The sequence below is a fragment of the Serinus canaria genome, chromosome 12, assembly GCF_022539315.1.
Source record: "Serinus canaria isolate serCan28SL12 chromosome 12, serCan2020, whole genome shotgun sequence".
NCBI lineage: Eukaryota > Metazoa > Chordata > Aves > Passeriformes > Fringillidae > Serinus > Serinus canaria.
Window position 1 is genome coordinate 20,342,317 of NC_066326.1, and position 21,592 is coordinate 20,363,908.

The window sequence follows — 21,592 nt, forward strand, 5'->3', positions numbered from 1 at the left end:
CCGGGGCTGCTCGCGTGTCCCCGAGCCGCGGGAGGTGCTCGGGAGGTTCCTTTCCGACGGGTCCCATTTTCCCGGCTGCGGCTATTTCTGAACTGTGAACTCCCCCAGCTGGCGATAGTTCGATATCGCCACCAGCCACCGCAGCCCGCCCGAAATGTCCCTGCGAGGACAGACTGCGAGGATTCCCCCAAAGTCGCGGAGCCGGGGACAAGCGCTCGGCCGGTCCGGAGCAGGGGGCTGGGCCAGGAGCTGTCCCGTGGGGCTGCTGTGGCCATCAGAGGGGAACAGGTAAGTGTGCGGGCTGCAGGTGGCTCGGGCCACTGCCAGCACAAGGTGTCCAAGAGCAGGGAGGAGAGTGAGCGGTGGGAATGGCCTTGCCTCAGCAAAGAGGAAAACGCAGGCTGCACATGTCCCCAGGGGTCAGGAATAAATGGTGAGATGCTGCATGTTTCAGTGAGCACAAAGAAGGGGAAAGGCTGGAGCATCTGGTGACCCCCAAGAGGGAGGAAGCAGAGGGAAACAGACATGTATGTTGGTCCATGGGAGGTAGATGATGAGCTGGGCAGTGGGAGGACATCTTTGGGTGGACCATGAGGTGCCTTACTGGGACACTCAAGACCATGCCCAGGTGGCTGGGGCTTCACGTGGTAATGTAGCAAACAAGTATGGGGGCGGGTGACAGATGGGGCAGTGGCAGCAGAGCCACCCCCTGCCTGTGCCAGCGGGGGTCCCTGCTCACTCCTTCACCCACCCTCAGGGACCCCTGGCTACCTCCCCATCCCTCCTTCACCAACCCCACAAAAAGTCCAGGCCCAGGCAATTGTGTACAAAACCTGAAATAGTTTTACTTTGCTTTCTTTTTTTTTTCCTTTTTTTTCTTCTTTTTTTAAACTTTGCTCTAGGTTTACTTAAGATTTTGTGAAGTCGATACAAGAGCATTTGATATGAATCAGTAAATAAAACACTGTCATAGATAGATAGCCACGATAAACTTTGTTAGAAATGTACATGTCGCGAAAAAATAATAATACTAATAATCATAATCATAATAAAAAAAGCCGGCGCGACGCCCGGGCCGGCACGGCCCCGGTGGTGGCCCCGATGGTGGCCCCGGTGGCCCTGGCACACGGCGGCAGGTGGCTCTGGTTCCCTGCAGACGCCGCGCCCCAGTAATGTGTGTATATAAACAAAGCCCATAAGAAATGTACAAATATAAAAAGCTACAAACATTAATAAATTACATCGTCACAAAACACGGAAACACTCCACAAGGTGCTAGTAAAATAACTGTCTCCCTCCTCATACAAGAAGTTACGCAAAGAGCTGGTACCGGCGGGCAGCGCCCGGAGAGACCCTCCCCGTATAAAAACTCGGCGGTGGTTATTCCAAAAGCTATGTACAAGCTACATTCTAGGAAAAGGGGCCTGGCTGCAGGGGCGGCGGTGCCTGAGAAACGCGCCTGCCACCTCGCCGCCCTACGCCTCGAGTCCAGCGGTCCCCTCCCGCCACGTGGCCCTTCCTGCTCCTGGCGCTGCCGCCCCAGCGGCTGCGGCCGCCCGCCCTGCCCTGCCCGCTGGCCGGGCGGGATGAGGGGCCTGAGGCCGGAGCCGGGGCCAGAGCGGGGCCTGGCGCACTCCTCCGTGGCCGAGATTAGTATTAACTTTTTGCGGCTAGTTGCTCTCAGCACTCTGAGAAAGGACATCTATATTAAAAAATATTTATAGCAGGATTCTGTACAGTCCGACCGCTGAAAGTTACAGGGATTCTTGTGGTGGTGGCCCAGAACTGGGTGGCAGTGTCCTCAGGGCCACTAGAGCAACAGCTTCCCATTCCGGTGGATCTTCAGGATCTTGCCGAGCCGCTGCTTGGCCGTGGCCATCCCCTTCTTCGTACGCTTCCCTGGAAGGACAGCAGGGTGTGGTGAGGACCCACACCCACCCCACACCACCCCATAGGTACAGACCCTCCAGCTGCCTCCTGCCTCCACGGCCCTGCTGCCAGCCCTGTCCAGCACCTTCAAGGACACCCACCAGCACTCCTCAGGAATGGTGCTGCTGGCCACAGCACAGGGCTTGGCTGGAAGCACAGCCCCTGGAGAGCCAGCCCTGCTGAGCCAGGGCACAGAGCACACCCACCCCCATGGACACATCCACACCTGCTCCGGGGAGGCACAGCTCTGCTGGGCACCCTCCTGCCCTGCACCCTCACCTGCCCTGGCTCACTGCTCATGGTCACCTGTTTGCCCACAGGGTGACAGTCAAACCCAGCCCCACCAGTGCCATTCTGCTCCTCAGGGAGAGGCTGCACAGACACACAGACACACAGACAGACACATGTCCTACAGCTATTCGCAGCTCCAGGCTCCTGGGCACCTCTCTGCCTTGGACCTGTTTCCCACCATTTCACCAAAAAGCGCAATTCCAGGCAAATACATTCTTTCCACTCCATCCCTGCAGAGAGCCACAGGTAGCACCAGCTCCTGGTAGGACCCAGCCCCTACCACAGGCTATACACATCCTGCCCTATGGCCATCCAAGCTACCAGGGTACTGTGCACTATCTCTAATCTGCTCCACTCGAATACATGGAATTCAGGAAACATCTGCCACATTGCCTCACTTGTCACTGGGGCCTTTCCCAGTGGGATCACACACAATTTTCATGCTACACAGTGCCTGTCCCACACATCTGCCTCAGTTACACTTCCTGAGCCAAGCTCAAATGGAGAGCAGGAGGTCCCAGGCCAGACTCTGGGAGAGCCTCAGCTTTCTTATGCTTTCCCTATGACAGACAGCAAGCAACCTCTTCCTCTCTCCTGCCTTTGGTTGTAGTTGTGTTACTCCCAAGGTTTGATATCCTTCTGCTTTCTTGCGGCATCCCTCCAGGGAGATCTGTAGTGTGCCCTGCTCTACGTGTCTTGAGAGAACTGTCCTCAGCTACAGTCAGCTCAGAGCTGGTGTACAGCCACCACCAACACCACAGCGCCTGCCTCAGCCCTGGGCAGAACAGCCTTCATGGATGCATCCTCCCCGGGCCAAGGCTCCACCGTCCAGGCTGTCTGGGATGTGACCCTGCAGGTGCTCCTCCTGAGCTGGGGCCGGGTTGGGCAGTGCTCCTGCCAGGGATACCTCACACCCTACAGCCAAGAGCCCAGCAGAGAAACACCTGCCTGGCCGTGCAGTGCCAGGACTGTCAAGGCCACGAGTCCTATCCCTGACCAGATCTGACTTGCATCCACACACCTGCGCCTGTGCCTGCCCACACCATACACTGTGCTGGACGCCCTGCAGAAGACTCGGGTTCCATGGCCCTGCACCCTTCCCCACTCCTGCACCACAACCCAGGCGTTTCCAGGTACCTTTGGCGGAGGCATTGTTCTGCGAGGATGATGAGGGTCTCCTCTGTGTGAGGAAAACACCGGGTGCCATCGGCTGCGATCCCCTGTTAGGCTGGGCGACCCCAAAGGTGCTGGCCCCTGCGGTGTACTCGTGATCTGTGAGGCTGCTGGCCTGAGACTCCAGCTTCGGCTCGGGGGAGCTGCCTTCCTGAGCCGCTTTGCTTGCGTTGGGGGCTGACAGCTTCTTTTTGGTATTTTTTTTCTTCTTGCCTTTTTGTTCCTCCTTTAAAATGACAAAGATGAAGCTCAGATTAATCCCCAGAAGACCTTTAGCTAGGGCAAGGGCCAGCGGCGTTGCTTAGGGTCCTGATACAATGACACGCCAGGAGATGGCCACGGACAAGCGCTCGGGGGCTGCTCCACACGTCTGGCTCACAGCTGCACACACACGTTTGCCTCTCGTGCTCTACATCCTCGCTCTGTGCGGGGCCTCCTCGTCCTTACCACTGCGGCGAGCGACACCGCCCTGGCACAGCAGCGTGGTCAGCATGGGCAAAGCTTTCCATCTTCCACAAAAACTGGCACCTCCTATCTTCGGGGATCTTCACACCCTTGCACAACAGCATGAAGGATATTAAACATCCCACTGATTCAGCCTCTGCTTCCTGCTAGGACACACACATCATCTCCTGACCTGTAACTGCACCTGGACACGCACACTGGGATGGCAGAGGTCTGTTACTGTCCTGTGTCCCTTGTCTACTTTCAGTTCCTTCTTCTTGAAACCCTGCCACCATCCTTAAAGCTCTTCTACTCAACAGTCCACATCGCAGAAGCTCAAGGCCACCACAACCTGCATCTCCACCAGCTTGCAGAGGTGCCTCACCAACCTTGCTCCAGCAGACCTTGTCACTTAGCATCTCACCATGTCCCCTTTACAGGGCTTCTCTGACCCCTTCAGAGACCAGACACTTACCAAACATCCAAAATGCCCCAGTTCCTTTCTAAACTCACCCTTTGCTCACAGTTCACCAATCCTTTGGAAGCAAGCCCTGACACTTCCCAGCAGCCAATCTGCACAGACAGGCAATCACACCAGCCAGGCTCTCAAGTACACATCAAATACACTTCTTTGAGGCAGCCTTCTCCTCTTCTACCCCAGTAGCCATTCTCACCTCCTCATCCTCCCCTGTGCTTTTCTCTGTCCCTTGCTACCCTGTGACATGCTCAGGTGTGTTGTGACACTGCTGGGCTTGGATCCCCTTTATTTCCCTGAGATTGCAGAGCCTCGTGTCACTGGCAGGACCAAACACCATGCAGGGCTGGCACAGAACTAGGCTTGGGCACAGCTCTGCTGCTGGGGACAGGGCTCTCCTTTCCTGACAGCTCCTACTCTCCAGGCAACCTCTCACCTGCTGTGACAGCTTGGCGGCAGCGGCGGCGAGTCCAGTTTCGATGGAGGCGACTCTCGTGCCTTCTCGCACCGGTCTGTCCTGCCGGGGCACCGAGGGGCCAACTCGTGCTGCAGGGAGAGCAGAGGCAGGTGAGGGCCAGGAATGTGCCCATGGGAGCAGCACAGCCACCACAGGGCAGCGGGCTCTGCCCTGCTCAGCCAGGAGAGATGGGGACAGCCTCTGCCCTTCCCTTCCCCAGGTATGAGTGAAGGCCCAAGAGCTAACGGCCTCCGGGCACGGTGGCACGGGCAGAAGCTGCTGATGGAGATGTCACACAGCTGAGCAGCTCCACAGCCACCTGAAGCCAAAGCCACGCACATTTGTGCCCACATTCCGGATTATGAGTGTTATCTCCAAAGCGGCAATGCTCACCTGCAGCCGGGGGAGGACATGCAGGGCCACAAGCTGATGAGACTACACACAGGCTGCTTGTCACACACAGCACACACAGAGGATGCCCTGCTCATGGGCCACAGGGGTGAAAGGGGTCTAGGGGCCCTCTTGCCTGTTACTGCCCCTGGTGAGCTCCAGCAAACCCAGGGCACACCATGTCCTTCCAGATCATGAGCTTCAGCTGAACCTGGAGGAAACTATTCCTGCTCTCTCTCCTGGAGGAGACTATTCCTGACTATTCCCACAGTCAACACCTGAAATCCACAGCAACTCAGCTATCCAGGGCTTGATTCACTGTTACACCACTGCTAAGGTGGCCACCAAATGATCTATCACTAAGAATGTGAGGAAAAATAAACCAACCAAGGAATTACTTTCTCCTGCCAGCTGATTGCAGGAGGAAGGCTAAAACTGCTTGGCAGGAATCCCAGCACCTGGATCACCTCCTACTGCCCTGGAAAGTGTTAACCTTCATGTAATAAAGAAATCACTAATTGTGTGTTACAGTTTCCACACTCCCTGAAAACTTTAGAAATTTGCATGACTTAGCCTGGTCAGCACAGAGCACACCAACTTACCCGTTGGACTGTAAGGGGCATCATCTGAACTTTTCCTTTTCTTTGATCGGGACTTGAATACTGGATTATCTTCATCTGATTCGAGAGAAGGGTAAACTACAGTAGGAAACAAAGGCAAGAGTTTCAGTTTAGGAAACAGCTCTACCCTGCACAGAGGACCCTTGATCTGTCCAGGTGCAGTGACCACAGGCATCACAGCTGGATGATCTCTGCAAGTGCCACTGAGCACTTCCGTCACAGCTGTGACACTCAGGGGACTTTCCTATGCTCTCATCCACACATGACTATTGGGAGCTGCTGTCATTAAACTGTGACTAGCCAGGCTGGACAGGGCTGGGAGCAACCTGATCTAGGAAAGTGTCCTTGCCCACGGCAGAGGGTGGCCCTTGAAGGTCCCTTTCAACCGAAACCACTCTATGATTCCATGATAATTATGGCAGAACTGATGTAACTGCTGTAAACTGTCTTTGCCTCCATTTCTGCTGCAGATGCTTGCTTTCTCTGCTAAAACTCAAAATAGCATTAGATCCCTTTTCCATGTAAAAATTCAACTTCTCACTCCTCTCAGCTGGAGGTTTAATTGCTGCTGTGCAGACAAGGACATTTCTGCCACAAGTAGCAGTACCTGGCCCACGTTTCTGGGACAGTCCCCCATTTCTGGGTTGACTGCTGCAGTTTTAGGGCTCTTCATGTTTCTTGAGAGTTTCTCATTGTGCCGTGCCTCAAATCCAGCCTGTCTGGATGGCTGTGTGACCCTGGGCTCTGCAGCCAGTCTGCTGTCTTGTGTCTTTGCTCCCTTTGGTGTGAAGGTGCCTGTTCCACGTGTGGCTGATCCCAGGGTGGCAGAGCAGAGGAAGCACCCAGGAGCAAAGGGACATTCACCAACAGGCACAGTTGTGTCCATGCAGCCCCAGGCACAGCCTCACTCTGCTCCCTCCTACTCACCATAATCCGAGTCCTTAAAACAGGCATCCAAGTGGTCCTGGTCCTCGTCGTAATCCTCGATGTCGATGCTGTTCTTTGTGCTTTTCTTCAGCAGCCGTTTCCCAGCAGTTTTGCTGCCACCACCACCAGTTTTCTTCAAGTTTTGTGTGGAGAAGGAGTTGTTCTTTGCCTGATTGGTGCCCCACGATGTCTGCAGGCAGGACTCTGAGGCCTGGAGGTTTGCCATAGAGAGCATGCCCTGGATGGCTTCCTGCGTGCTGGGGGAGGCAGGTGGCTGGCTGTGGAGCAAAGGGAGAGATGCCAGAGCTCTTAGTGATTCCAGAAACCCCAACCCCTCACAGGCAGCTTGCTCCTGCCAGGCAGTTGTGCTAGGAGAGACACCCTGATTCCTCTGAGTAGCTGCACATACCACCAGGGCCAGTGGGAAATTTTATGGGACAGGAATAGCACAAAGAGCACCTCAGATGTGGGGGTGATGGCCCAGGAGCCAGTGAGATGTGGGCAGGTCCCTGGGGCTGTCAGCTCTCTGGGCAGAGCTCAGGAAACTTCCCAGAGCCCACAGCAGAATCCCTGACAGAGCAATGTCTCTATACCAACTATCATCATCATCCTCCTCCTTCTCCTCCTCTTCCTCATCATGATCTATCTATATCTATCTATCTATCTATCTATCTATCTATCTATCTATCTATCTATCTATCTATCTATCTATCTATCTATCTATCTATCTTTAATAATGTTATTTTCAGTACTACCAAATCATCCTCCTCCTCATCATCGTATTTTAATAGTATTATTCATAATCTACACTATCAGCTTCTGTAAAAGGAGAGCTTATGCATCAGCACTGGTGGGGGATGTCGTGGGGGACTCTACTCAAAACTGCCTGGAAGTTTTGGTCCCAGTTCACATCATGGGCTGTATGGGCTGTCACCACTCCAGGACCTGCTGGAAATTAATTCTGAGACTGGCAGAACTCATCATCCAGTATCTACAGAAGTTTGGAGTTTGGCAAGTAGTGAAATGCAAAAAAACCCTTGTTGTGGCAATAATATTTGTTACACTTGTTATACATTTGTTGTGCAATAGAAGCCACAAACATACAAGAAAATGAACAGCACCATGTCACTTTCCCCTACTTGAGCTTAATCTGGGCTCTGAATAGAGTAATGTACAAGACCATAAAGGAAGTTTCTGGGCACTAATGGCATTTAGTCATAATCCTGAAAATGAATTAAGGCTAATTCACTGCTCAACAAACAGAAGAACATAAAAAAACTTATTTAGGAAAGAGCCATATAAATCCCTCTGATATCATGCCTTCTCCTCTGCCTTCTCCCTGGGAAAGAAATATTTTGCATCATCTACAAGGAATTATCATATTTTCTTCCAGCCTTTTCCCCTGAACTGTTTTTCCAAACACTGGACTCTCAAAACACTGCAAACAGACCATCAAATACTGACCACTAAATGAGCAAATCAGAGAGGAACTGCCTTAAGCAACACAAGCTTCAACAAATAAATGGTGGGATATGATCAAAAACAGTGGTTCTGAGACTCAAACACCAACCTGAAGAGGGGGAAATGTCTCAGAGCTGCACATGGGGCAGAGTGTTTCTCATTAGGGCATGTGCCTGGTGGGCTTCCATCAGGAGTATTTCAGTTTTCTAATCCAAAAAAAAATTCAAGATGACTCAGGAAGCAGTTTTGAAGCTCTGGAAGAGCCAATCCCCTTTCTGTAGCTTCAGCAATGATTTTTAAAAAACCACATTTATGAAAGTTAACTATCAGTGAGTTACAATTATGGCTTTCAAAAGCATTTTAAAAGAGCACTGGAGCAGGAACAAAGAGCTTCTGTCCTTGCTGTATCCCCACAGCCATCTCCAAACACACAGGAGGTGGCACTGGGGGATAACGCAGACCTGCCTCCAGGCCAGCAGCCTTGTTGTCCTGTCCTGGGGCTGACAGCTGCTGTTGTAGGTGCACAGAGAGGAGGACACTCTAACAGACACACTGGCACTGCTTTGTGCCTTCATCTTGCTTGTCGCAGCCCTGGTGTGGCAGCACGCCCAGGGCAGTGCCCGTGCCTTGTGCTGGCACTGCTGCAGCCCCACCTGGAATCCTGGGGTCACTTTTGGGCTCCTCATGACAAGAAGGACATTGAGGGGCTGGAGCATGTCCAGAGAAGGGAGCAGACCTGGAGAAGGGGCTGGAGCACCAGGAGTGGCTGAGGGAGATGGGGAAGGGGCTCAGTCTGAGAAAAGGAGGCTCAGGGAGACTGTGGTAGCCAGGTTTGCCACTCTGTCCCTGGAATGTCCCAGAGCAGGCAAACAGCTGTTCTGGGGACAGGAACAAGCACTGATGAACTCAGGTTCTACCTTCTCAGTGAGCAGGGCACAGGAATGATCCCAGCACCCTCCATCATGCAGGACAGAGTGTAGGGAGCCAGTGCCTTGCTCTTCACCACCAACTCTATCACTGACATCTCTCTCACCCTCTCTAGGCAGATCATCTCCTTCCTTCCATCAGCAGTTACCGAGTCTCCTACTTGTATCCTCATATTTAGAAACTGAATTTATAACATTTCAGAAGAGTATTACTTATTGAGCAGTGGCTGTGGAAAAGCCACTCCAACAATTTCAAGCACAAACCCAGTGTTTTCTTCCATTTTTGAGTCAGATCTGGTAATTTTGCTCCTTTCAAGATAAGGTGATGACCAACCCTCCAAGCTTTTTGCATATTCCCTTTCAGTTCTTTCAGCCTGTTCCCACACTCACAGCAGCCTTTCTGCAGGAGCTCTGTCCTTCCTTCTCCCTGTCTTGCTTTCACACACAGCTGAGCTGCAGCTCTCTAGAGCACTCCAGGTAATGCCATCAGGGCCTCTGGGGTGGCCGTCTGCTGGTGACAGCTCAGTATTTTACAGAATAAGGCTTGCCATGGTTCAGATAAGGCCACTATCACAAAAAGCCCTGACCTGCTTCCCAGTGCCTGGGAATCCAGAGCTGGTCTGACAAGGATGCAGGCACTGAGTGCTTGTGTGGGAGGAGATCCCACAGTGACACAGGGCTGCTCCACAGCATCCACAATGTACGTATACAGATCTATAAATACACACATTCCCTACCCTTCCTCTGCCCTGCAAGCAGAGAAAGGTGGGAATTGTTCCTGAGAGTCAGACATGAGCACACTGGCCTCATGCTATGACACAGTGTGTTTGCAGATCACGTTTCTTCTGCTTCATTTTCAAGAAGACCACGTTATGGCCATTGGAAAAGCCAAGCATAATTATGAAATGAAACACAGCAATTACATTTACTCGGGGCTTTTTCCAATCAAGATGCAGCACACACTGCCAAAAGCCAGTGTCTATCCCAGAGCCAGCATTGATATGACACATTCCTACTGAACCACCCCACACAGAGCAGTAACTCAGCTGAGTCTGGGGTGGGAGTTTGATTTCAGAAACCACAGAGCCTTCAAACACCCTGGCTACAGCACCCAGGCTGAGGGGGGAAAGCAAAGGCCTGACTTTAACCTCTCTTCTGGTTAACCCCTTGCAGACAGCAAAACACACCCTGAGCAAGGCAGACAATTGTCAAGGACCATTTTAAAGCATGCAGTGAGCTGTGTCATCCACAGAATGGCCAGCAGTGTACACAGGGCCAAGGAAGATTTCTTTGAGTTCTTATAATAGTTGATAATTTTCCTTTTTTTATAGCAAACTTCCAGCATGGGAGTGTTAACCTGGGAACTTTATGACAGTGTCAGACACACCTAACTACTTTTTGATGTGCCTAATCACCTGATAAAATGTAACTGTAACATCAACATAAACACTCATGCCATTATGAACCATAATGCAGAATGGAAAAGGAATTCAAGGGATGGTCAAGCAGATAAGTGTAAATGTGATTATTTCTTTCCACCACTCACTGTTTGGATCACTGAAGGATCTGGTGCTGTACCTTACTGGCCATAGCCCAAAACATCCAGTGTCGCTTTCCACGTTCACATAAAACACCACTAAGCCCAGGCAGACATTTCCATTTCAGGTACAGAGGTGCCCACGAAAGAGTGTGCTTTTCTTCCCCAAGCCTTACTTTTTGGTGGGAAGAAGAACAATAACCACAGATGGGAGGGAGGAGGGAGGGCAGACAGTTTCCTATATCCTTCTTTCAAACCCCTGGCATTTGTGGCACCTCAGAGTTCCTTATGGGAGAAATGCTGGCCATTTAGGTAACTTTATTACAATCTCACTACATTAAAAATCTTAATTTCTACCCTCAAGCTGCAGACTGGACTCTCTCCTTCTTTTGAATTATTCATCTATTACAGCATTACTGCTATTTCAGCATCTACAGATGTGAAATCCTCTGTTTGTTCAAATTATACCACCAAAATCTTTCCTTCCTCTCCCTCCAGATCACAAGATAAAGAAAAAGTTTGCTTACTGGAGAAAAAGCAGTTACCAAGCTGCAAAATTCATTCTGACTCACACACAACCACAAAAGGGCAATTTTGGTCACAGGTAAGAGGGAAAAGCATCCCCTGGTGCATACCTGTTGGTGTTATACTCTAAACCCCCAACTTCCTTGCTTGCCTGCAAAAGATCAAGAATTCCTGCTGAACTTCCACTCTCTTTCTTTACTTTGGAATTGCGTCCTGGCTTTGCTTCTGTGTCAATGTGAAGCAAATCTTCATCTGATGAGTCCTCACTCTGCAAAAACAAGGAAAGTGCTAAAAAAGGTGAAACTCACTCAGCTGGTCCCCAAGAACAGCACAGTGATTTCTGCAGCCTGCTGCTCCTCCAAAGACACAGGCCTAGCCTTTGGAATTTGCTTTCTTTAAACAAAACAAAACAAAAGAACAAAACCAAGTACATGGTAAAAATCCATTTCCTTGTAGCCTGTAGGCATGGTAGGTTTTCTTTTCCCGTCCAAAGCTTTGAGGTCTGATCCTGTTCATGGGCTCTATTCCCTTTACCAGTGGTGTTTCTATCCCCACAGCAGCAGAGTGGGAGGATTCCTCAGGCAGAGGAATGGGACAGACATGTGGAACAGTGTGATGTTAGGCTCTGGAAGGGAGCTGCCTACATCTGGCCCTCTCTCTGGGGCTGACATTTCTAGGCACTGTAGTCTGCCTAAGAAAAAAAGTTCTCCTCCCCTTCCTGCCCTGCTTTCAGGCTACTACAGCACCAGCCCTTATTGCTGTGGGTGCCAGTTTTGTCTCCAGGGACTCCCTCCTTAGGCTCCTGCACAGGGATACACCCCTGGCCCCAGACCTCACGTACTGACTCAAACAGAGGTCTGTACTTCCTCCTGAATGTCCCAAACCACGGTGAAAAGAACTCCTTAGTACTGAAGGCCAAACACTTTGGTCATCTTTGGTTCTGTCTTAAAAAACTATTTTGCTTTTTCTGACTTATTCTGGTATTATAATATGAATTTGTATTAACCACAGTTGGGCAAAACATTTAATTTCAATGTATTTTGATTTCCAGCACTGAGCTTTAGACACAGGGCCCACTCACACCTGGGCTGTCCCATCCTGCAGGTGAGCTCCACCCAGGCTCACTGACCCTGCAGGGGCTGGGCCGGGCTCACCTGGGTCAGGAGTGTTCCAGAGTCAGCCCATAATGGGCAGAGAGGCTCTGCCAAGTGGCACAAAACAAACACTTGAGATGCTACATCACAGGAAGAGAATCACAGAATGGTTTGGGTTGGAAAGGACCTTAAAGAGCCTTATGTTCTAGAAGTGTCTCCTTGTGAAGGTACAATAAGCTCATACCTTGTATGGTACCGACTCCACCTTTGGCTTCTTAACAGGAGTGTGATGCAGGGCTTCCCTTTTATCTGATAAAACTGAATAAATAAAAAGAAACAAAAAGTCATGGGTTTTTCTCTTCAGAAACCAGCCCTCCTATTCCACTCACATTTGACTGATAGATAAGACATGGCTTTCTTGATTCTAAATCACACAGATTTCAAAGATTATATTGATTGTCTGGACAATCACCACCTAAGACTTTGTTGAGCAGATAAAGATAAACCAGGAAATATCCTTACAGGGCAGTTCTCTTTTTGCAATGTTTTTCTTTCTTCTGATTGGAAACTCATCAATTTTTAGTTCACCATCATCTGACACATATTCATATTCATCCCGTACAGGTTTGGCTTTGTCCTCTTTAAAATTCTGCAGTGACCCAAACACGCTGGTATTCAGATGAGTTTTGACTCCCTTTGAACTGAAAAAAATATTTACAAATCATAACAACACTCTGAGTAGAAAACAGCTTGTGACTTGACAGACAATGAGTATCTTTATGCAGAAATCTCAGTCAAACTGAACCCCTTCAGGGTTGCCAAATCAACTAGAATCATTTTACAAACACATTTCTGAACGTACGATTAATATCTCAAAATAGGACTCTGACTAGAGCACTAGAAGAAGTTTTAATGAGAGGGTATTTTCTGCATTGACCAGAAAGGCAGGTTTTCATCATCTTGTATAAAAAATATAAATAATGAACTTTCAATTTCCTTTTTCAGTTGATGTGTGTTGTCATATTTTTACTTACCCAAGCAATTTCTTATTAGAGAAAGAGAATGTGAATTTGTTGTCTTTATTTCCTGATAGAGGGGTCTTTTCTGATTTGTGTTCCTCTTCCATTTTTAGAAGTGAATCAGGTTTACTGTTCTGAAAGGCAAAAGACCAAAACAAAATAAATAAATCAGTTAAATGAGTCCTTTATGTTTCAGCTTCCCAGGTAACCTCACAATCTCAGCCTGTTAAATTTTCCCTTATTAAAACCCTGTTAAATTTTCCCTGCAGACAAAGTGTTATATTCTGTGAGTGAGTTTCACTCACCCTGCATTAGCCCTCAAGAAAGGCAAGCTTTTAATCCATAGGGCATAATTCAGATTTCATTAACTCTAATTTTATGCCATCAAAATTAGATATTGATTATTAGCCATTAGTTAGCTATTGATTTCTCATTAGCTATTGATTTCAAACTTAAACTAGTAGGACTGTGTCAGAGCAAGGATCACTCTGAACCATCTCACTCGTAACAGTCTGGTGTCACTATGGACAAATGGACAATTCAGCACACGCTGAAGAATCCATCTCCCCCCCTTCCTTTAATTGGGATTAATTGATTATTTCTGCTTAATTTTCTTTTCTTTAGAAAGTAAAAATTGGTGCCTCATTTTCTCTGCTTAGGCAGAGCCACAAGCATTTCCCTACCCTTGGCTTATTATCATGTGGCAGAATTTAACAGGAGACATTACCTTGTATTTCCATTTGGCTTCTGTTTTGCTTTTATTTTGCTCTCGAACTTCAAATTTCTCCACCTCATTCTGCTTGCTCGCAGATTCCTTATTGGGAACACTTAAAACATTCTTTGCAGCCTGGGAAAAAATCAGGAAAAAGTCCTCTGAATGAGGATGGAGTGCTGGCATGTCAGAAACATGGGCTTTATCTGGGAAATAATGTGACATATTTTTGAAAACTCCCTTTTATTCTTTTTAAATCCCAAACTGAGGTTCAATTAAATATTTCTCCTTCAGAGTGTGCAGAAGAGCAACTACACTTCTTGAAACACCAATACTCTCCTCTCCCTGTCTGTCACCCCATGACAGGTTTCACAAATTGCACACAAACTCTTAGAACTTAAGAAACATTTTAGGAAAGATTTTTCTTCATAAACATGGATATTTCTTCACAAACAGCATACAGCAATTCTGTCAGAGCCTTGATGGATCCTGGCCCCTACTGAAATCAGTAGCAAAATTCATGCTGAATTACAGAGCATCAGAATTAAAGGACATCAGAAAGAAACCTGTCCTGTGTGGGCAAAAGTGGAAGAAAACTATTGTTCTGTTTTCAGTCACCCATTCTAGAGTAACATTTCAAGCAAATGAGATACTTTAGAAACAAGTTCTTTCATCACTGACACCTTTTGATATCAGTGGGTTTCTGGGAGGCTCCACATCAATGAATAACCAGCAAAGAATCAAATGGAACCCACCAGCTGGGGCAGAGAAGGCAACGAGCCAGCAGTCACAAACTTTTCCTTTGCTTCTGCAGAGCCAGGCTTTCACAATGTGCTGTGCACATTACTTTTTGCATTACACTTACAGAGAGATTTTGTCTCTCTGAGGGTGGGAGAAGACAGAGAGGTTAAACCACGACCCACCTTCCCCTTCTTTGGCGTCTCGATCTTGGTCAGAGCCTCCTTCGTGTGTGCCTCCAGCAGGTCGAGGTTGGGGATGGCTGGTGGTGGGCTCTCCTTTGCCTTCTTTCCTTTCTTTTTGCCTTCTCCCTTCACTTTCGGTGTTTTGGGAGGTTTGGGGGGTTTGGGAGGCTTCGGGGGTTTGGATGGCTTCAGTTGTTTGGGGGTTTTCACAGTTTTGGGAGGTTTTTTTTTCGAAAGCTTTTCTAGAGGTGGGGGTGGAGGGGTGACTTGGACGGGTGACGGAGCCTCCTCCTTGTCCACAGGACAGATCTCCTCGGTGTGGGGGTTGGCACTCGAGTCTGCTTTGCTGGCCTTTGAAGCATTCTGTGGTTTGGCACAAAAGCACAAGGTGTTCAAACACTCCTGTCCTGCTTTTGATATTCACCTGCACCCTCTGTTAGATGGGGAAACAACCCCAAAGATGCCCAAAGATGTGGTGGAGGGAATCTGCAGCACAGGTCAGTCTGGCCGAGGAATGAAGATCCCATCAAGGCCACAATAACGCTCTGCTCACCAATCCCCATCCCCAGTTCCCACCCCCACATCCTCAAGCCTGACCTGCAGTAGCTCCAGAGGCTTGGTAGGGAATGTCCCCCTCACTGGGTTGTACCCTCTCGTGGCCTGTCCACACAGGTTGGATAAAATGAACAGCCTACTGCTTAAAATGCTGATTGGCTCGAGCAAAACCCTTTCCATTTAATTCTGATGTGATATAAATATAGCAGAATCACATTTCATGCCCTCAGGAAAAATTAGCAGTAAAGTAGCTGCCCAATTAAAATTAACACAGACTAATTAAAAAGAAATTATTTTCTGCTTAACTTGCTGTTCTGACAATCAGAAAACTTAAATACTACATCAAAGAGGATCAAAGGACATGATAGGTTTCAGTTTTGAGATCTCTGGATGTGGTTAGGAACAGTGTGGAATGCAGCACAATGTCTTCCTGAAGGAGCTGCGCCAGATGTGGTCACCTTTTGCTGTCACACATCTCCACCCAGCAGGATTTGGTACCACACTCAGTGGGTGATACCTCCATGCATTTCATAGCCTGGACCCCAATACAGTAAATATTATAAAAACAGCACAAACCTCACTTAATCTTATTTCTTTGGCAAGGTCCTTGATAAGTTGTGCTGGTTTGAAGTTTTCTGGTAGTTCATCTTCATGCTCTGCTAAAGCCTAAAACACAACAAAGTCAAATTGCTGTTTCTTTTCTTTAAAAAGAAAATTAAAAAAAAACCTCTTGAAGTGACTTGTCTGTATTTTTTCCTATGTATTTAAATAAATCTTGATTGCATTAGATATTCAAATAAGAAAAAAATGGGTTTTTTTCTTAGTTGTTCTGGATGTTATTGTAACAAGTTGTCCTGAGAGAACAACAAAGTCAATCATCTTTTTTCAGATATTATTTCATTTTCACAACTGCAACATCACTTTGCTCACCCCGTGTTCTCCCAGCTCCTTCTCTTTGGCCTCTTAGAATTGGATGTTTTGCAATGGAGATGTTATTTGTTCCAGAATTTCCTCTCTGCTCCAGCAACTGACAAACACATATTATTAATCCAGGCTGCCTCTCCTACCTGTTTTTTAGTCCATGACCTGAAAGCACCATTGAGAATCTTTGCTCCCTGAAGGAGATGAGCAGGAGGTTGTTGTCCAGCTTTATGCAAAACTAAGAAAAGAAAAAAACAGTGTCATTCAACCACTGAAAGCTAGAGTTGTTTACAGAAAGCATTTAATTTGAAAATTGTAACTGTTGATCTTACAAATGAATCTCTCCTAACCCTAACCCTAACCCTAACCCTAACCCTAACCCTAACCCTAACCCTAACCCTAACCCTAACCCTAACCCTAACCCTAACCCTAACCCTAACCCTAACCCTAACCACTACACTCTGATGGTAATAAGCAGTGCTTTTCCTGGGTCCCAAATCCAGCTGAGCCTTCCCACCCTGTGCTCCTGTCAGTTATGGCTACTGAAATTCAGGGGAGCTGTCCTCAGATCCCAAAGCTGAGCCATCAGGGCAGGAAAGGAATGGAGTTTTACCTTTGAATTTCTCTAGCAGATGCTTCCCCATGTACCAACAGGCTGTTTCAAAGTTGGGGAACTGGGTCAGACTGACGATTTTCAATCGCCTTTCCACTTCATAGGCCCTGCAATACAGAGCCACAGGAAACTGAGCATGGCAGAGCACGAGTGTGCCGCAGAAGTGCCAGGGTCACTTTGCAGTGGGTCCCCTCTTTGTTCTGCTGCCACATAGGCTGGTCTCAGGCCAAAAGTAAAACATGACAGCACTGGTAAAATACTGAGATACAGATGTACGATGGTTTTATTGCATTATTTTCCCAGAATCAGTAAAGAACTCATTGCATTGTCTTACACTGGGCAAAGAGCCCAGCTGAGCAGGTGTGGGCAGATCCAGCAGCGGGTGGCAGGTGCCAACTCCAGGGAGTGTGTAACTGTTCTGCCCTCAGGATGGGGCCACCTCAATCCGGGCCCCTCAGGCATCCTCCCACGCCTTGTCAACAGGTGTAAGGACAGCTCAGGACAAGTCAGCATGAGGAAACACGGTCAGAGGGGACAAAGGTGGGTGCACCAGCCAAAACTGCCCAAGAGCTGCACCAGCATTAATGTCAGTGATCCATTATTACTGATTTATTAAAATATGAGCTCTTCAAAACATTAGATTTTAAGGACAGATTACCTCATCTGCATTTCCATGCTTAGACTGTGTAGAAAATGTCCTGCAAAGGCCAGGCAGTCTACTGGTGTTAGAGTTGCATAAATCCAGCCTAAAAGAGAGAGAAGAGTCCTCAAGACAAGAACTTGAAGGCCATTAGCACGGACTTCAATCCCAAATGATGTCTACACTTCACTGAGCACCTTGCTCCACAGGCACCCACACAGCTCAGCCCCAGAACCACACATACTGTGAACAGAGCTGCCTCTGGTCCCTTCTTTGATTTGCTACATAATGGCAGCTTTTTTCCTGTCTCCACAAAGACCTGAAATAGCCCCTGACATGCTTTGTCACAGTGTCAGAATCAGGTGTTTTCCAAACATGTATTTTCATACAAAAATCTACTCAAGTTTGTGAATCTCTGTAAATTGCTCTGTGTTTGTTCCACCATCTGCTCCACAGATGGTCATAAGAGAAACACCTACTTTCCACTTCTTACACCCAAGGTAAAATTCAAGTGTGTAAACATTTGGTGCAAGAATCTACTCACATACAGTGACCTCTAGTTCCTTAGTGTCACAGGGGATTAATGTCTGTGACAAGGATTTGGGGGTGTCGTGGTCAGAATGCATGGTCAAATTCACCCCATGTAAATAACCTGTCAGATAGCACTAATGTCATGGTGGATACAGAAAGAGAACTCATGAGTTACTACAACCCAGCTAGACCACAAGTGGAACACTCTCCCTACAAGTTCAACTTTTAAAAGGCTGCTAAAATGCGAACAGAAAGCAGTAAAAGTTCTGATTCATTTTGTTTTTAAGCACATGAAATAATATCTCTACTGAGAATTAGACTCTGTCAGAGAAAGCTGTCAAATCCTACCCCTCTGGCATTTTGGATGTGCTACTCTAAAGGATGAGGAAAGCCCTCCTCCCCCAGCTGCTCACCTGATGGGATGAAGAGTGTCTGGCCTTGTTTAACGGTGCATTTGTAACATTTATCTACTTGGTCTGCAAAAAACATCTCACTGTGATTTGCTGCCGACTGCCAGCGTTCATACAGAGAAATATTTGCAGAGGCTGGTTTGATGAGATAAAAGATCTTTTCTCCCTGAATTAGAAATATAAAATTAGCAATGAGCAGCCAAATCAGACAACACTGCACTGGCGTACACACACACACACACACACACACACACACACACACAAATAGTTATCTAAATATACATGTATGTGTATTTTGGCGGTATTTAAATAAAATTAATTAGTCAGCTTTTTACAGAAGGGCTGAAATAATGAAATCACACCTGACCACATCTGCTCAGATTTGCAGGAGTGATGGTACAAAAGGTTTACAGTGCCAGGTTCCATCACACTGCAAAAATAGGACGTGGTATCTTTAAGGCCTAGGGTGATGTATATGCAGAAGGCACTAAACAAATATTAAAATCCTAATAGGAGAAAATACACAGAGGACTTCCATGCTCCAAGTGCTTTCTCACTCAGGAGACCCTGGCACCTCGGGGAGGGCACTCAGACCAGTTAAGGCTCAGATGCAACAGGACAAAAAAACAAATGACAAAACAACCTGAGAACTGAATTTTGGAGAGAAATCTATGATGGCCTTTGTGGATAAAACAGAGTTTGTTACTAGCTCCACCTGAAAGCCAGGCTCCCTCACCTTCAGCACGTGGTACCAGGCAGAAGCCCCGCCAGAGTCTATGTGGAAGTCAGTGTAGCTGTCCTTCACGCAAATCAGGCAGTACTTGGTCACTTTGGGTTTAGCCAGCAGAGCATCGTCAGGCCAGTAGTTTTCCACCCAGGACAGCTTCTTAACAATATCGGGGGGCTCTACAAAGCTGGACATCCTTACAGACAGAGTGGAGAACAGACAGGCAGCTTTTAAAACAGAGCACCAGGACCCTGGTACAGCAAGAAGCAAGTGGGACAAGTACTTGCACGGCAAATGGAGCAGCTCCTCTTGTGGCAGTGGAACTGCTCGTCATTCAGAAAATTAGGGAAAACTGTTTACAGACAGAGATTTAAGCGTTTTTTCAGTGTGATGACTTAACAACAATCCTTTGCCTTCTTTCAGCAGTATTATCTATGATCAAATATGTGCTGGTTGCAGTTTTCCAGTCCCTGCTACACAGGCTGAGGGACCAACACTGCTGTGATCACAGTCACCTTCTCAGCCCCCTCCAAAAGAAAAAGTAAAATGTGTGCACTTGGACAGAAATCTCCTGGTAGCAAGTCAAGATTAATATTAATAATCCAAATAACAACAACATTAATGCTTGTCAATAAATAACTCTTGATCTGATGCTGAAAATCAGCAATCTTATTTAGATGGAGTAAATTATATTAAAAGCCCAGAAGAAGGAAAAAGTCTAACTTGGGTTGATAATGTGAATATATTTAAAATATAAGATATATAATACATATTTCTATAGTTTATATGAATGAATCTATTTATGTACATTAAGAACATACTCTTACTGGATATGTATCTAAATTCATATAAAATATCTTCATTCACACTGAACATATGTTCCTATTTATTTATTTATGTCATCCATATATTATGTTTTTGTCAAATACATAACACATACTATAATCACAGCTAAGACAATGCAGTGGTATGACAACCAGATGTTAAATGTTTTGTCCTAGAATGTGCTAAACTTTTGATTCAAATAGTCCAAAATTTGGGCTGATAGTGCAGGAGGTGAAGATTCACTGCTAGACACTCTAAAATACCATGTCATTAGGAGTATCTGCACTTCAAGCCAATATCAAATGCTCCCACATGTCATTGTGTTCAGTGTCAAGCCCTAGTGACTGACAATAACTCCATTTCCATGGCAGGGAAGATGGAGCTGTGCATTCAATTAAACTGTCACTCTCTAAGCTAAGAAATAAAATATTTGCTATTTATGTCTTAATTAACGGACTATGAACGACAGCTCCAGCAGTCCTTCAGGAAAAAAGACATCCCATTATTTGGGGATAATGGCAGAAAGCTGAAAAAATCTCCGCTGAGAATCCCGGTGGTCTCAAACCTGCAGTGAGCAGAGCTGCTCTCTGCAGTGATGGGGGTGAGCCACTAAATCCAGCCACAGGGATCAGGGGAATGCCTGGGAAAAATGAGCTTGGCATTACCCACCAGCCTTCTTTTCCAGCCTTCGTGCTGAAGCAGAATGCTCCCAAAAACAACCATTCTTTGTTTTACTGGTGACATTCATTATCATCTGTGAAGTGTGTTTGTGTGTAAAAGGATCTTTTCCTTTTCCTGATGCTTCCCTTCTGGAAGCATCAGCTACCCCAAAGGATCCAGGACCTGTGAAAATAACCTGCCCAGCTTTTGGTGTTGAGTATCTCAGAGATGCCCCTGCCCACTGCTGGAAGGAAAGCAGTGTTCAGTTATGACAGCACAGCTATAGAGAGCACCAGGCAGTGCCCTCAGCACTAGTATCAGCTAATCCTGGAATCAGAGGGTGCTTTGGGCTGGAAGGGACCTTAAAGACCAGCTGATTTCCATCTAGTCCTGGGCAGGGACACCTTCCACTGTCCCAGGCTGCTCCAAGCCCCAGAGTCCAACCTGGCCTTGGGCACTGCCAGGGATCCAGGGGCAGCCACAGCTGCTCTGGGCACCCTGTGCCAGGGCCTGCCCACCCTCACAGGGAGGAATTTTTTCCCAATATCTGATGCCTCTGATCTGCACCATCACCTCCAGCCTGCCACTGGGAAGTCAGCACCACCCTGACCCTGAGCTGCTGGCAGACAGATCACAGGTTAGCTGGTAAAAGCACTGAAACCAGAACTAGAACACATGCTGTAGGATTACAGAATTATAACAAAATTCCAAACTTACTCTCCTCAAAGGACACCCAGTGACATGTTACCCTACACCTAAAGTCAGAGCAACCAGAAGCTGCTAAACAACTTTCCCTAAGGGGGAAAA

General features: G+C 47.5%; 1 protein-coding gene across 2 annotated transcripts in view; it reads right to left on the reverse strand.

The window, feature by feature from the left end:
• Positions 1 to 820: 820 nt before the first annotated feature.
• PHF2 (PHD finger protein 2) overlaps positions 821 to 21,592 on the reverse strand; it is a 54,300-nt gene continuing 33,528 nt past the window's right edge. Inside the window, exons 6-22 of one of the 2 annotated variants that reach the window (XM_030227969.2) lie at positions 19,310 to 19,496; positions 18,577 to 18,739; positions 17,651 to 17,738; positions 16,993 to 17,099; positions 16,526 to 16,617; positions 16,035 to 16,124; positions 14,904 to 15,266; positions 13,996 to 14,115; positions 13,284 to 13,402; positions 12,772 to 12,950; positions 12,494 to 12,567; positions 11,266 to 11,423; positions 6,707 to 6,984; positions 5,762 to 5,857; positions 4,749 to 4,858; positions 3,358 to 3,619; positions 821 to 1,899 (exon numbers count right to left, since the gene is read on the reverse strand). In XM_030227969.2, the coding sequence (XP_030083829.1) occupies positions 1,811 to 1,899; positions 3,358 to 3,619; positions 4,749 to 4,858; positions 5,762 to 5,857; positions 6,707 to 6,984; positions 11,266 to 11,423; positions 12,494 to 12,567; positions 12,772 to 12,950; positions 13,284 to 13,402; positions 13,996 to 14,115; positions 14,904 to 15,266; positions 16,035 to 16,124; positions 16,526 to 16,617; positions 16,993 to 17,099; positions 17,651 to 17,738; positions 18,577 to 18,739; positions 19,310 to 19,496 (2,575 nt within the window). In that variant the 3' untranslated portion in view covers positions 821 to 1,810. The remainder of the gene's footprint in view (positions 1,900 to 3,357; positions 3,620 to 4,748; positions 4,859 to 5,761; positions 5,858 to 6,706; positions 6,985 to 11,265; positions 11,424 to 12,493; positions 12,568 to 12,771; positions 12,951 to 13,283; positions 13,403 to 13,995; positions 14,116 to 14,903; positions 15,267 to 16,034; positions 16,125 to 16,525; positions 16,618 to 16,992; positions 17,100 to 17,650; positions 17,739 to 18,576; positions 18,740 to 19,309; positions 19,497 to 21,592) is intronic. The other variant, XM_030227970.2, reaches the window with a different exon arrangement.